The sequence below is a fragment of the Crinia signifera genome, chromosome 19, assembly GCF_055691185.1.
Source record: "Crinia signifera chromosome 19, ASM5569118v1, whole genome shotgun sequence".
NCBI lineage: Eukaryota > Metazoa > Chordata > Amphibia > Anura > Myobatrachidae > Crinia > Crinia signifera.
The window spans coordinates 144,477,066-144,491,978 of NC_139226.1; the positions used below are offsets into that span (position 1 = coordinate 144,477,066).

General features: G+C 45.7%; 1 protein-coding gene across 2 annotated transcripts in view; it reads left to right on the top strand.

The window, feature by feature from the left end:
• SORL1 (sortilin related receptor 1) overlaps positions 1-8,205 on the top strand; it is a 182,074-nt gene extending 173,869 nt beyond the window's left edge. For both annotated transcript variants that reach the window (XM_083163586.1, XM_083163587.1), the window contains exons 44-48: positions 84-258; positions 1,693-1,799; positions 2,876-3,068; positions 3,625-3,837; positions 4,357-8,205. In XM_083163586.1, the coding sequence (XP_083019712.1) occupies positions 84-258; positions 1,693-1,799; positions 2,876-3,068; positions 3,625-3,837; positions 4,357-4,427 (759 nt within the window). In that variant the 3' untranslated portion in view covers positions 4,428-8,205. The remainder of the gene's footprint in view (positions 1-83; positions 259-1,692; positions 1,800-2,875; positions 3,069-3,624; positions 3,838-4,356) is intronic.
• The last annotated feature ends 6,708 nt before the right edge of the window (positions 8,206-14,913 follow it).

Below are 14,913 nucleotides of genomic sequence, written 5' to 3' on the forward strand. Positions count from 1 at the left end.
GCCGCCTGCAGTCCTGTAGGTACCCGTGCTATCCCATGTCCCGTAGCAATGCTCTGTGATCATTGTACATGGATTTGTTTTAGGCCTATATCATCTCTGTGAAGGATTTAATCATGAAAACCGAGAAAAGCTACAAGGTGAACACTCAGAATAGCACAATAGAGTACAGGATTGGGAACCTGGACCCGGGATCCAAATACAATGTGATAGTCCAACTGCGCAATATGAGCAAGGAGTCTAGTACCAAAGTCAGCACAGGTGAGTCCAGACTACCCAGGTGGTGTGTGTGACCGTACATAAGTGTTCTAGTGACTAATGTCATACTGTATACCAGTCTACAATGCGTGCTGATGTATGGTAGGTGGTGTGTGTGTGACCGTACAGAAGTGTTCTAGTGACTAATGTCATACTGTATACCAGTCTACAATGCATGCTGATGTATGGTAGGTGGTGTGTGTGTGACCGTACATAAGTGTTCTAGTGACTAATGTCATACTGTATACCAGTCTACAATCCGTGCTGATGTATGGTAGGTGGTGTGTGTGTGACCGTACATAAGTGTTCTAGTGACTAATGTCATACTGTATACCAGTCTACAATCCGTGCTGATGTATGGTAGGTGGTGTGTGTGTGACCGTACATAAGTGTTCTAGTGACTAATGTCATACTGTATACCAGTCTACAATCCGTGCTGATGTATGGTAGGTGGTGTGTGTGTGACCGTACAGAAGTGTTCTAGTGACTAATGTCATACTGTATACCAGTCTACAATCCGTGCTGATGTATGGTAGGTGGTGTGTGTGTGACCGTACATAAGTGTTCTAGTGACTAATGTCATACTGTATACCAGTCTACAATCCGTGCTGATGTATAGTAGGTGGTGTGTGTGACCGTACATAAGTGTTCTAGTGACTAATGTCATACTGTATACCAGTCTACAATCCGTGCTGATGTATGCTAGGTGGTGTGTGTGACCGTACATAAGTGTTCTAGTGACTAATGTCATACTGTATACCAGTCTACAATCCATGCTGATGTATGGTAGGTGGTGTGTGTGTGACCGTATTACTGGTGCAATGTCATACTGTATACCAGTGATGTTTGCTGTAATGCGTGTCTACAATGCGTGCTGATGTATGCCAGGTGGTGTGTGTGAGACCGTATTACTGGTGCAATGTCATAGTGTATGCCAGTGATGTTTGCTGTAATGCGTGTCTACAATGCATGCTGATGTATGGTAGGTGGTGTGTGTGTGACCGTACATAAGTGTTCTAGTGACTAATGTCATACTGTATACCAGTCTACAATCCGTGCTGATGTATAGTAGGTGGTGTGTGTGACCGTACATAAGTGTTCTAGTGACTAATGTCATACTGTATACCAGTCTACAATCCATGCTGATGTATGGTAGGTGGTGTGTGTGTGACCGTATTACTGGTGCAATGTCATAGTGTATGCCAGTGATGTTTGCTGTAATGCGTGTCTACAATGCATGCTGATGTATGGTAGGTGGTGTGTGTGTGACCGTACATAAGTGTTCTAGTGACTAATGTCATACTGTATACCAGTCTACAATCCGTGCTGGTGTAACTTATCACTGACTGTGAGTAATGTGTGGCCTATTCTCAGGACTATGGAGACCACCTGCACCAGTAATACATAAAGCTGCTTCTCTTTCCCTATTGTCTGTAGTTCCTCTGCTGGCGCCGGAAGCCCTGAAACTCATAAGTGAGAAGGACCATATCCTGCTGCTGTGGAAGAGCCTGGCACTGAGGGAGAAGCACTTCAATGAGTCCAGAGTAAGTGACGCACTGGCTCCTATCCCATGGGCATTTCAGTTGATTTTTCTCTTGGCGTCCCTAGAATGAAATGGGGTAGATGTTTTCCCTTCCCAGATACCACCCCAAAATTCAGGTCCCACAGTTGGAACCAGACTGGGGTATCTTTCCCCGGGTCATGGTTGAGGAGGACGTTAAGTCATTCCAATGAGGTGTGTCAGGGAAACTTAAGTATTCTGTCCTCCATCGTTCCCATGTAACTGTGACCCATCTGGGGCCTTTGTGCGCTGGTAATTGGGGCATTTAGAAGTCAAGCCACCCCTATGCAAAGTATTACGGACACCGTCCTTAACAAATGCCTTTAGCCTCAGCAGTCACAGCTGTTCAGCCAACTGTACATCACTTTAGTGTCCCTTTTGGCTCAGGCCATGTCCCGAAGCCATAGCCCCCCATAGAAACCAAATAGGCTAGTATTGCCAATCCTTCCCGCACCAAATCACCACCTACATCCTCATCCGTGCCTCATGTGCCTAGTGGGAAATCAGACACTGGTCATGGCTTTAGTTCCAACTACGGCCTTCACTGTGGCGGGTTTGTATATTCTCTACATGCTTTCCTGGGTTTCCTTCAGGTATTCAGTTTTTTCCAACACTCCCAGAAATGTGCGGGTACGTTAATTGGCTCCCAAGAAAACGTAACCCTGGGTTGTGCGTGTACGTGGGCATACTAGATGGGCCAAGTGGTTCTGTTTCTATGAGCAGTGTACAGCTGTTCTGCACCTTAGACGTTAAGTTGTGGTCATCTGGTCACTTCCCACCATCCCCAGTATAACCCGGAGACCTGAAACTGGTGCACTTTATTGTTGCAGTTTAGTTCGTTCGTTGAATATTTTAAGATAATCTTCTAAAGTCAGACCTGTCTGTTTCTATTGTTAAATGCATTGCAGGAGGTGCCGGCTACTGTGTGGTCCCTGCTTTGTGTCAGACCATCGATCCTGTTACCAATGTAACCTCTGTACATGCGTAAATCCTTCTCTCATGCTGCTCATTGGGGTATGGATGCTGGTCAGCTCGATTTTCATTGTCTTCTTTTTCCAGGGCTATGAAATACATGTATTTGACAGCTCCAGTAACACCTCCACGGCTCTAGGAAACACAACTGAAACCTTTTTCAAAATTTCTAACCTGAAAATGGGTCACAACTACACTTTTACTGTGCAAGCACGGTGTCTGTACGGCGGCCAGATCTGCGGGGAACCTGCCCAGCTCCTTTATGACCAGCTTGGAACCGGTAAGGTCTCTGTCCTGTGCTGATAGAGGGTTAGCGGGATCATTGCTGTCTTACATCTCATAGCGGATGTCCAGGCAGGAGCTCATCCCCCTTGTATTTGGCCTCTCTGCCTCTCCACAGCCACATTCCCCAATATCAGGGACTGTATGGAAGTGCAATGTCTCTTCTGTTGGGTTGGGGCGTCAGGTGGGAAGCTTCTGAGCGGCTTCAACAGGAAATGTCTTCCGGCTATCTGGAACCACTAATGGTCGCACTGGTCTGTTTCAGGACCTTTAGTCGAGTCACCGATAATTGAGCTAAAGCTCCCGGCTCTAATAACCGTGTAGTGTGAAGTCGTCCTCTGTTGTAGAGAGCCCACTAGTGGTACACACCAATCATCAGCTGCAATGAAGCCTTTGGGAATGGTCCTCATTCAAATTCAATAGCCATTTTTGGTTCTGATCAGATTTAAGTTAACAATTCTCAAAGCTGCACAATGTTTTTCTCCCCGTTTTTGTGCGTTCGTATTTCCCATTGTTAATAAATAGCTGATTGATCTTTTCCTTGTCTTTGCCAGAGATGGATGCCCTTCCTTCCAGCAGCATCCAGTCCACCGATGTGGCTGCTATAGTTGTCCCAGTTTTGTTCCTGTTACTAGTGGCAACAGGCTGCGGCTTCATCATCTTGTACATGCGTCATCGGAGGCTACAGAACAGTTTCACAGCGTTTGCAAACAGCCACTACAGCTCGCGCCTTGGGTCGGCCATCTTCTCATCTGGGGATGATATAGGTAAGGCCGGACCAAGCGGTGGACAAATGGGTAATGAGTTTAGCAGTGCATGGCCTAGTCCTGGATATGACTTCTAGGTTATTGTACAGCTAGTGCGGAGGGTCTGCTGACCTGAATGGGAGCAATGACTTCCATACATGTTTGGACTGAATACCTGGCTTGAACTATTAGGTTACCAATTAAATGATTTGGCCCCACGTTGCGGTGTCGCAATGGTGCATCATCGTACACATTGGGATTGGTGCACCGTGGCCCCACATTGTGGTGGACGGTGGCACTGCATTGCGGTGTGGAGAATGGTGCACCATGGCCCCACGTTGCAAGCAAGATGCCAGAATAAAAATAACCAATCGGTGGTGATACAAGACATGGGGCGAACGTTGTGTTCTCTGATGGTCACTAGATCCGTGGCTACTGCAGAGTTCAGCCAAACACATGGAGGCCTCTATTGCCAGAGCTCGCCACGTGGGATATGTGGGATTTCCTCCTACAGGTCTAATGGTCCCTTCTCCCTTTCAGGTGACGACGATGATGATGATGCTCCTATGATAACCGGCTTTTCAGATGATGTCCCTATGGTGATAGCATGAAGCTCGTTTTCTCCCCGGTTTAAACCAAATGATGTATATATTTTATTTTCCAGGGAATAGTGAATTTGTTTCCTTTTTTGTTTTTTATTTTATTTTTTCAAATGCACTTTGAGTTGCAATGTTATTTTTATATGGGCCAAAAGAAAAGAACTTTGTAGTACTCAACTGTGAAATGCAAAATAATGTTTAACCAAATACTAATGGTTCTTTAATCAGAGTTTGACCTCATCCGTCACCACCTGCCCCTGCTTGCCCTGTGCAGAGCCATCTTTAGGTACAAGGTCCCTGTACAGCTGTCCCTAAGGTGCCTTACGGATTTCTCTGCAAGACTCCGGGTATAGGCGACTGTGCGGGACTCAAGGCTGTAGCAATGTATAGATTTGTGATTGCGGGGTGGTTAATGTGAACACTTTAGGGCTACATTTGCTGGCTGTGCATAAGATTCACACATACATACACACAAATAACCTGCGGTGTCCTATACCTTGGGGTGGCTGGCATTGCGCAAATGTCACAAACCATTTTTAAAGTCACAGAATTCTTTTAAAAAACTGTTCTCGGACATCACATTAATATGCCGGACTGGTGAATCAATCCAAACTGAGAGAGAACTGTATGAAAGAGACATTACCGATATCTGCCATGTTCAGACTGTGGGTGGATTATATGCGGAATCTCTCCTGCACTGTGTCCAGGTTTACATGGAGGACATATATACAGTATATTTACTATGCGCTCTTGTCTCCAGTAACATTGTGCTTCCGCTTCGATGCAGCATTTCACTGCACTCTGGCAGCGGCGGCTTTTGCTATAGTAGTTACTTCAGCATTGTAAGCCCCAACCAGCTTGCGATGGCGGAAAGGAAACAGCAATGTTCTAGAGACAAGATACTTACCCGCTCTCAGCTATACACTTTGCGTAGAGAACCCTTCTAAACCTCTGCTGACTTATCACCGTTCATTTTTCCCTTTTCTATATATAGTATGTGCCATATTTTGTGCAGGTACAACAGACCGTGACCCAAAAAACCCCAATGTGAGATTATTTAGGAGATTTCTACTCCTTAGTGGGACTGGGCTTTGGAGTACATAGCCCCATTGGCTGTCCTGTGATGTCACGGACAACCAGTTCTCCTCTTTTCCTGTCCATGAGCAGTCGGGCGGCCATGGTGCCATATTGAATGTGCATGGCACAATTCTGGAATGTGAGAATCTCATTTCTCAGCTGCTTGTGATATATACCCACGAAGTCTTCACTTGGTGACTGACATTGTAAATGTTCCGTGCTGCACTCATTTTATATTCCCATGCCAGAAATTAGTTAGAGAATGTTGCCTAACTAAGTGTATATTTTTATGACATTTTACAGCACCACGTAGTCCGAGGATTTAGGATTGTCGAGTAGAAAGAATGTAAATTATTTTTTATTTTTGTCAATGTGCAGTATGTGGTCTCAGCGCCTTTTGCTTCTCCCCGCTCCTCCTCACTGTGATTTGATGGCGCATAACCCCTTTATCTTGCATATTTCTGAGTAGTGTTCACAGGTGCCTGCTCCTATGGACACCAATGGCCCGTACACCCCCCCCCCCCCCCCCCCCCCCCGGTCTTCCATTTATGTGTATAGATGACTAAATGGTGACCAGTCAGCATATATATATACCATAGAGGTGAGGAGCAGCATTAGCCTTTTATTCTATAGGATACCTTTTGGTCACATGATGTTGTTGGCGGCCTGTTTCGGTTCTCACAATCACATGACCTCAGCTATAGCATAAGTAAACCTGTATTTTCCTGTGTTAGACATAGGGAGATCCTAGTAATCAGGGCTGTAAATCTCAGGAATGTAGATTAGTGCCAAGAGCAAGTGCGACTGGAGGGAGGAATGGGACTATTTTTGGTTGGTAATTTAAGAGTAATTGTATATGGTATGCTGAGGATCCGTTCTCCTTTTCATACATTTGTACCTAGACGAGTCTGTGTTGTGTGTTTAGTCACCATTTCTGCCAGAGATTTTTATTTTTATGTGTAGATATGTTAGGCAGGATGGCAGAGTGTAAAAAGTCACCACTATCCCTCTGTGTGTTATGGAGACAGCTGCTTTATTAGCCCTTAAATCACCAGCATCCAAAATAATACAAGTGCTGCCATAATGTTGCCAAAACCGTAATTACAGTTAGACTAGTCCTGCATGGGGCCAAGTGTACAGAGAAACGCGGTGCGGCATCCCACCTCTATGTGGGAATGCAGTGCTGGCTCTGTGTCGGAACACGGTACAAGGCTCTGTTTGTGAACGCGCTACTAGTCTGACAGAGCTAGAATATGTCAATCATGCACGGTCTCTCACGTTATAAATGGTGAGTAGGGGGTAGAAGTACAGCTTGGGTACGATATAGTTCAGTGACGTTAACTGATGCCCAGTCTCTCGTCATTATCTGTCATATAATACTGGAGATTATGATGACCGGTGTATAGGACTCTCCTGAGTGTATGCATCCCAGGTCCATATAACCTTCTACGGCTAATAAATATTCTTCGCACATTCATTTCCCCGCTCTCTGGGCCTGATTCAGACTCAATCGCTAATCTGAGAAGCTGCAGTTCTCTGCAAACAGACAGCCACCTACCTGACAAACCATCCCTTACTGAATTGGGAGATACAGATAGAACAGACAGCCACCTACCTGACAAACATCCCTTACTGAATTGGGAGATACAGATAGAACAGACAGCCACCTACCTGACAAACCATCCCTTACTGAATTGGGAGATATAGATAGAACAGACAGCCACCTACCTGACAAACCATCCCTTACTGAATTGGGAGATACAGATAGAACAGACAGCCACCTACCTGACAAACCATCCCTTACTGAATTGGGAGATACAGATAGAACAGACAGCCACCTACCTGACAAACCATCCCTTACTGAATTGGGAGATACAGATAGAACAGACAGCCACCTACCTGACAAACCATCCCTTACTGAATTGGGAGAGAATTGCGATGGATTTCTCATTGATATCCATTCACAAATCCATACGCAGTCTGTGCAGATGTGAGTAGCTCTGAGACTGACTGATCGATCGCCTCCAACTCTCATGTCACAGACCCGTCCTGAAAACTCCTGGGCACTACCAGAAACCGGTTGGTTACCATGCCAAATGTTTCCTGTCACTCAACCTCTGTCCAGGTTGCATTTACCATCCATACGTATTTGGTTTCTCTAATCCTCCTCGTGTATGCACAATGCAAACGGAACGCATGTGCAGTCATTCAATAATCTCCTTTGTGAATTCTCTAATTGGCAATCATCTCTGAATCAGGCCCCTTGTGCTGGGGAACGTGCTTTCCTCTTTATTTTGGCTATAAATGTTAATGCCGTAGACTGCTGATATATGGATGGTGAGGGGAAGTGTGTGTGTTTACATTAAAGGTTTAATATTGTGAAATACAAAAAGAGACTTAATTTACAGACACTAATAAAGCTGTACTCAATGTATGGAAACATTGCACTTTGCCTATGGGGGGAGAAGGCGCTAGAACATGTTACACACACGACGTAATCTGCTTTGTTGCTGAGACTTTACATATCGCCGTCCAGTCTTCATTCTGACATTTCCTTAGTTCACATTTAAATTGCATTGTGTGTATTGCAGGGAGTGGGGGATGTTCAGCACCACGCATGTGGTGAGATATGTACTATTTGCACATTTTTTAATTCAAATATGTTGTCCTTTTTTTCCCCCCTCCGCAATAAAATGTATTTGATTCAAGTTGACTATATTGTTATCGAATTGTATGTGCGACTATAAAATCACAAAAATGGGAGGTGTTGTGTGAAATAGAGTGGCCCTAAAAGAGGCACCTATATACACACTACCTGGCGCTTGGCAATTACAGTATTTATAGTTTAGATATATCAAAAGAGAGTTTGCATATGGAAATCCTTCAGCTGCAGCATACACTCCCGTGGGCCCGTCAGGCACACAGAGAGAGAAGAAAATGTATAGGGGGGGGGGGGGGGGTAGGAGTGAATTGCGCTGCTGATTGTGGATATTTATACACTAGGTGACCGTGTAAAGATGAATGCAGGACACACTGCAGCCTTTTTATATATAAATCTTTATCTAGAAAAAACACATAAATTTACAGTTGTGTTCAAAATTATTCAACCCCCAATGCTGTAAAGGGGTTTAGGGACTATAGTGTACATTTGGAATTGTATTCAGAATGAAATCCTACAAGGACGTTTTAAAGAACCAAATGCAACTAAAATGACATCAATTGTTTATATAACACAGTAGTTAATGTGTATTTTGTGGTTTCTTCATTGCCACAATTATTCAACCCCTTAAAGACTACTACTCTGAAGAAGAGAGGTTAATTCTGGTGTTTTCAATCAGGTATTGAAAACACCTGTGGATGTCACCGAGCACCAATCAAGCATAATAAGCACCAATTAGGCAGCTTTAAAATGACTGATACTCAGCTCCTTCTAGACATTTACTGGTGTGGTTACAAACATGGTGAAGTCAAGAGAATGGTCCAGGAAGACAAGAGAAGAGGTGATTTGTCTTCACAGGAAGGGCAATGGCTATAAGAACATTGCAAAGAAGTTAAACATACCAAGAGACACCATAGGAAGCATCATTCGCAAATTCAAGGCAAAGGGCACTATTGAAATGCTACCTGGTCGTGGAAGAAAGAAGATCCTGACTTCGACTGCTGTGCGCTACCTGAAGCGTAGAGTGGATAAAAGTCCCCGTGTGACTGCTAAAGAACTGAAAAAAGATTTGTCAGATGTGGGTATAGAAGTTTCAGCTCAGACAATAAGGCGCACACTGCGTAATGAAGGTCTCCATGCCAGAACCCCCAGGCGCACCCCCTTGCTGTCTCCCAAGAATAAGAAGAGTCGACTGCAGTATGCCAAAAGTCATGTGGGCAAACCACAAAAGTTGTGGGATAGTGTTCTGTGGACTGATGAAACAAAATTAGAACTGTTTGGGCAATGGATCAACGCTATGTTTGGAGGAGGAAGAACAAGGCATATGACGAAAAGAACACCTTGCCTACTGTGAAGCATGGCGGAGGGTCAATTATGCTTTGGGGCTGTTTTGCTTCTGCAGGTACAGGGAAGCTTCAGCGTGTACAAGGTACCATGAATTCTCTTCAGTACCAGGAGATATTGGATGAAAATGTGATGCAGTCCGTCACACACCTGAGGCTTGGGAGACGTTGGACCTTTCAACAGGACAATGATCCCAAGCATACCTCCAAGTCCACTAGAGCATGGTTGCAGAGGAAAGGCTGGAACATTTTGGAGTGGCCATCGCAGTCACCAGACTTAAATCCGATTGAGAACCTCTGGTGGGACTTAAAGAAAGCAGTTGCAGTGCGCAAGCCTAAGAATTTGACTGAACTGGAGGCTTTTGCCCATGAAGAATGGGCGAAGATACCCGTAGATCGCTGCAAGACACTTGTGTCAAGCTATGCTTCACGTTTAAAAGCTGTTATAACTGTAAAAGGATGTTGTACTTAGGCCCCATACACACCAGAAAGATCAGGATCGTCTAACGATCGTCTTACGATTTTGTGTGCACTTTCCTGCGGCGCTCTCCCGTGGCCTTTTAACGATGTGCTAACGATCGTGTTCTATGTTCCATACGATTTACTAACGATGTACTCACGATACGACATCGCACATGATGGTCGTACGACAGTCGGATGTGCGGATCGTGAGTGCATCGTGAGTGCACTGGTCACGGTCGTTTTTGGAATGTAAATAAAGGGCCGGGCTACCAGAGGGGAGACAAGGGGGGGACAAAAGAACACAAAGAATTATGGGCTGGGCTAGCAGAGGAGGGTAACAAGACTAGGAGCCATTTTGCAGGACCTCATTTCTGCTTTGTGACTAGTGAGGCTTGGTGTATACCTGCTGAACGCTGCACATTGCTATTTTTGTCTGCTTTGTTTTTGCATTCCTGCAGAACGCTGCACATTGCTATTTTTGGCTGCTTTGTTTTTGCATTGCTGAACAAAGTGTGTTTTTTTCCCCCATTTTGCTTTTTTGAATTATGGATTCGTTCCAGCAAGATTTCCTGCTTTCCTACGTTGTGCTCAGGGTGAGGAGGATGAGGGCCCAGCGTAGGAAGGCTCGATCCTGCTGGACCAAGCAGTGGCTCCTGGGACGACAAGCGCGGTCTCATATGCCCCTGCTGATGGAGATTCGCGAGAATAATCCCCAGGATTATCGCAATTTCCTTCGCATGGACGATGAGACCTTCCAGGAGCTGCTGCGTCTGGTCACCCCCCACATCCAGAAGCAGGATACCAAGTACCGGATGGCTATCCCTGCTGAGGACCGGCTGGTGGTAACCCTCAGGTTTCTGGCTACAGGACGATCGCTGGCGGACCTCAAGTTTGGATCCATCATCTCCCCGCAAGCGTTGGGACTCATCATCCCGGAGACCTGTAAAGCCATCGTGAAGGTCCTGCAGCATCAGTATTGCAAGGTAAGGAAAAATATACCACACACTTGTAGTGAAAAGATAACCTTTTTTATTTAAATAATGGAACTGTGAGTTTCACAAATACTGATAATTTTTTTTTTTTTTTACAGTATAAATATAAAAATTGCCAAAAAAGTTATGCAAATATCAAAAATATAAAGCAAATGTATTGTCTTTGTTCGGACATGAGGTAGATCTCAGTATGACACATGGTGCTTGTGCAGATAATGCATGTCCCCTCCACCTCACGTGATGCATAGTGCAGATGCAATAGTCCTGGCACCATTGATATGCACTATGTGCCACGTGGCCATGTCCTTTGTCTGTACCACAAGTACCATGTGTCATACAGCACATTGAGTACACATAATTTTTAAAAGTGCTTTGTGTTGATTTAAATATTGTTATCCTAAATGCTTATATAGTAATGTTGTTTATTTAAATATTGCAAGAACATTATATTAATTGACTGGAATGCAGCAAGGGGGCAGTATGGCAGACGACGCATGTAGCGCGGACAACAAAAGCACCCTCATGCATCCATGGCGCATAGTGCAGAAGTAGTGGTCCCGGCCCCATTGCTCTGCACTCTGCGCCACTGTAGCATGAAGGTCCTTTCATTGTCTGCACAACATGCACCATGTGCCATACTGCTCCAAGCATGGACCTATAGAAAGAACACACATAGCATATAAAACATAGGCAAAGTGCCCTAAAAATAACAAGGCATTTCAAATGCTTCATTGCCATGCGGCAAGGGACAGTATGGCAGACGACGCATGTAGCGCGGACAACAAAAGCACCCTCATGCATCCATGGCGCATAGTGCAGAAGTAGTGGTCCCGGCCCCATTGCTCTGCACTCTGCGCCACTGTAGCATGAAGGTCCTTTCATTGTCTGCACAACATGCACCATGTGCCATACTGCTCCAAGCATGGACCTATAGAAAGAACACACATAGCATATAAAACATAGGCAAAGTGCCCTAAAAATAACAAGGCATTTCAAATGCTTCATTGCCATGCGGCAAGGGACAGTATGGCAGACGACGCATGTAGCGCGGACAACAAAAGCACCCTCATGCATCCATGGCGCATAGTGCAGAAGTAGTGGTCCCGGCCCCATTGCTCTGCACTCTGCGCCACTGTAGCATGAAGGTCCTTTCATTGTCTGCACAACATGCACCATGTGCCATACTGCTCCAAGCATGGACCTATAGAAAGAACACACATAGCATATAAAACATAGGCAAAGTGCCCTAAAAATAACAAGGCATTTCAAATGCTTCATTGCCATGCGGCAAGGGACAGTATGGCAGACGACGCATGTAGCGCGGACAACAAAAGCACCCTCATGCATCCATGGCGCATAGTGCAGAAGTAGTGGTCCCGGCCCCATTGCTCTGCACTCTGCGCCACTGTAGCATGAAGGTCCTTTCATTGTCTGCACAACATGCACCATGTGCCATACTGCTCCAAGCATGGACCTATAGAAAGAACACACATAGCATATAAAACATAGGCAAAGTGCCCTAAAAATAACAAGGCATTTCAAATGCTTCATTGCCATGCGGCAAGGGACAGTATGGCAGACGACGCATGTAGCGCGGACAACAAAAGCACCCTCATGCATCCATGGCGCATAGTGCAGAAGTAGTGGTCCCGGCCCCATTGTTCTGCACTCTGCGCCACTGTAGCATGAAGGTCCTTTCATTGTCTGCACAACATGCACCATGTGCCATACTGCTCCAAGCATGGACCTATAGAAAGAACACACATAGCATATAAAACATAGGCAAAGTGCCATAACTACTAAAATTATTTTAACTTAAAACCAAACCAGTGCCTCATTGCCTTGCAGTATGGAGCAGTAGAGAGACGGCGCTTGTAGCGCAGATAAAGAAAGGGACTCATGATTACCTGTTGCATACTGCATATACAATGGTCCCGGCCCCATTGTTCTACAAGTATGCAACAAGTCAGCATGGCCATTATCTCCGCCACAAGCACCGTGTTACATACTACTCCATGCCAACTGCGAAATAATTCTATGGGATGCGGTCATAAATCTTGCAAAACCGGTGTATCATCCAGGTTCGTGCTGTCTCCCAACAATGTTGTATACATGTGACTGTACCGGGGTGGGGTCTGAGGTTGGGTACAGGATTGTCTAATGGGCGGGGTGTTTAAAGGCAATGATGCAATGGCTGGTGAGGGTACGGCAGGCATCTGTTGCAGCGTCTGGTGCAATGGAAGAAGCCCCATCAGTGTGGTTTTGATTGACAGGCGGCCCTGTCGGCCCATAAACAGGAGTTTGCTTGTGACGCGTTCGAACGCCATCTGTTGGTCCGGATGTAGCTTCCGTAAGCCATCAGCCATGTACTTTCCAAAGGTGTCAAACTCATCAGATGGCCTACGCAGCACCTCTTCGGCTCGAACCAGAATATCATCGGGTTCTTGTTCAGGAACTGCCTTGGTTCTGCGTTTTTTCTTTTTGCCAAATAGTTGAGGCGGGGTGGGGGTTTCCGGAACTCCATAGATTGTTCCCGATGAGTCTTGTGGCTCTGGGGTTGGATTAGGGGTTGAGGTGTGGACCACCTCTATCTCTGTACTTGTTGTCTGTGGAAAAGAAAACAACAACAATTAGTTAACATCACCTTCTCTTTTTTTCAGTTCCCCAACACCGTTCAGGAGTGGCAAAACATCGCTGCTGAATTTGATGAGGCGTGGAACTTTCCTAATTGTGGAGGAGCCATCGATGGGAAACACGTCCGGATCAATCAGCCACCCCACAGCGGTTCGTACTACTTCAACTACAAGGGGTACTTCAGTATTGTGCTGATGGCTGTGGTCAATGCGAACTACGAGTTCCTCTTTGTGGATGTCGGCAGGAATGGTCGGGCCTCAGATGGTTGAACTTTGAAGGACACCAAGTTCTACCACAGGCTCGCCTCCAACACCATGCACTTGCCCACAGCTCAACAAACCAAGCATGGGCTGAACTTTGTATTTGTTGCGGACGAGGCATTTGGGCTTCATGAACACATCATGAAGCCCTATGCCAAGCGTGTACTGGACCACGACAAACGTGTGTTCAACTACAGGCTCTCCAGGGCACGCCGGCTTGTGGAAAGTGCATTCGGGATAATGGCCAGCAGATTCCGCATTTTCCACACAGCCATCAACCTCCGGCTGGATAAAATTGACTGGGCCGTCATGGCGTGCTGCGTCCTGCACAATTTACTTCGCCGCAAAGAAAGGGCACATCGCCCGGCAGGACCAGCACCGCCGGAGGACCCAGATGATCCCAGGGAGGTTGCCCCAATTGTGTCCCTGGAGATGCCGGCCCAGCAGTACCGGGGGACAGCACGAGCCAAACAGGTCAGGGACCAATATAAGGCATATTTCAATGGTGTTGGTGCTGTCCCCTGGCAGGAAGACCACATTTAAAATCTTTTTGGATAAAGGAACAAAAAACTGATTGAAAGAAAGAAATGGGGCAAAGGGGTGATATACACATTGGACCAGTACTTACTGATAACGGCTGGAAACTTTCATCCATGGCCGCTGTCACGTCATCCGCCTCGCCTTGGCACCTCCTGGCTGAGTGTGAAGGTCAGCAAGTGGTAATACCACAGCGACGTCTCATACACCTCTCCTGCACCAGCACCGGACCTTTTGGAAGACTGTATTTTTTTATGTTCCTTAAGAAACACAGTCCGCAAATTCTGGATCTTTTTACGGACCCATTCCGTATCAGCCTCTGGGTTGTAGCTCTTGCTAAATTCAAGGAGATCTTGCAGCGCTTGAGCTCTTTTGATTTTATTACTATAGTCTTTCGACTTTGTCTTCCAGAGGCATTCAAGTTCGCGGTATTTCTCTATGAATGCCTCCACAAACTCCTGTTCTTTGACCAGTGCCTGGGACATTCCTGCCAAAAAAAAAAAAAATTTGACAATAGTCTATGTACATATTTTT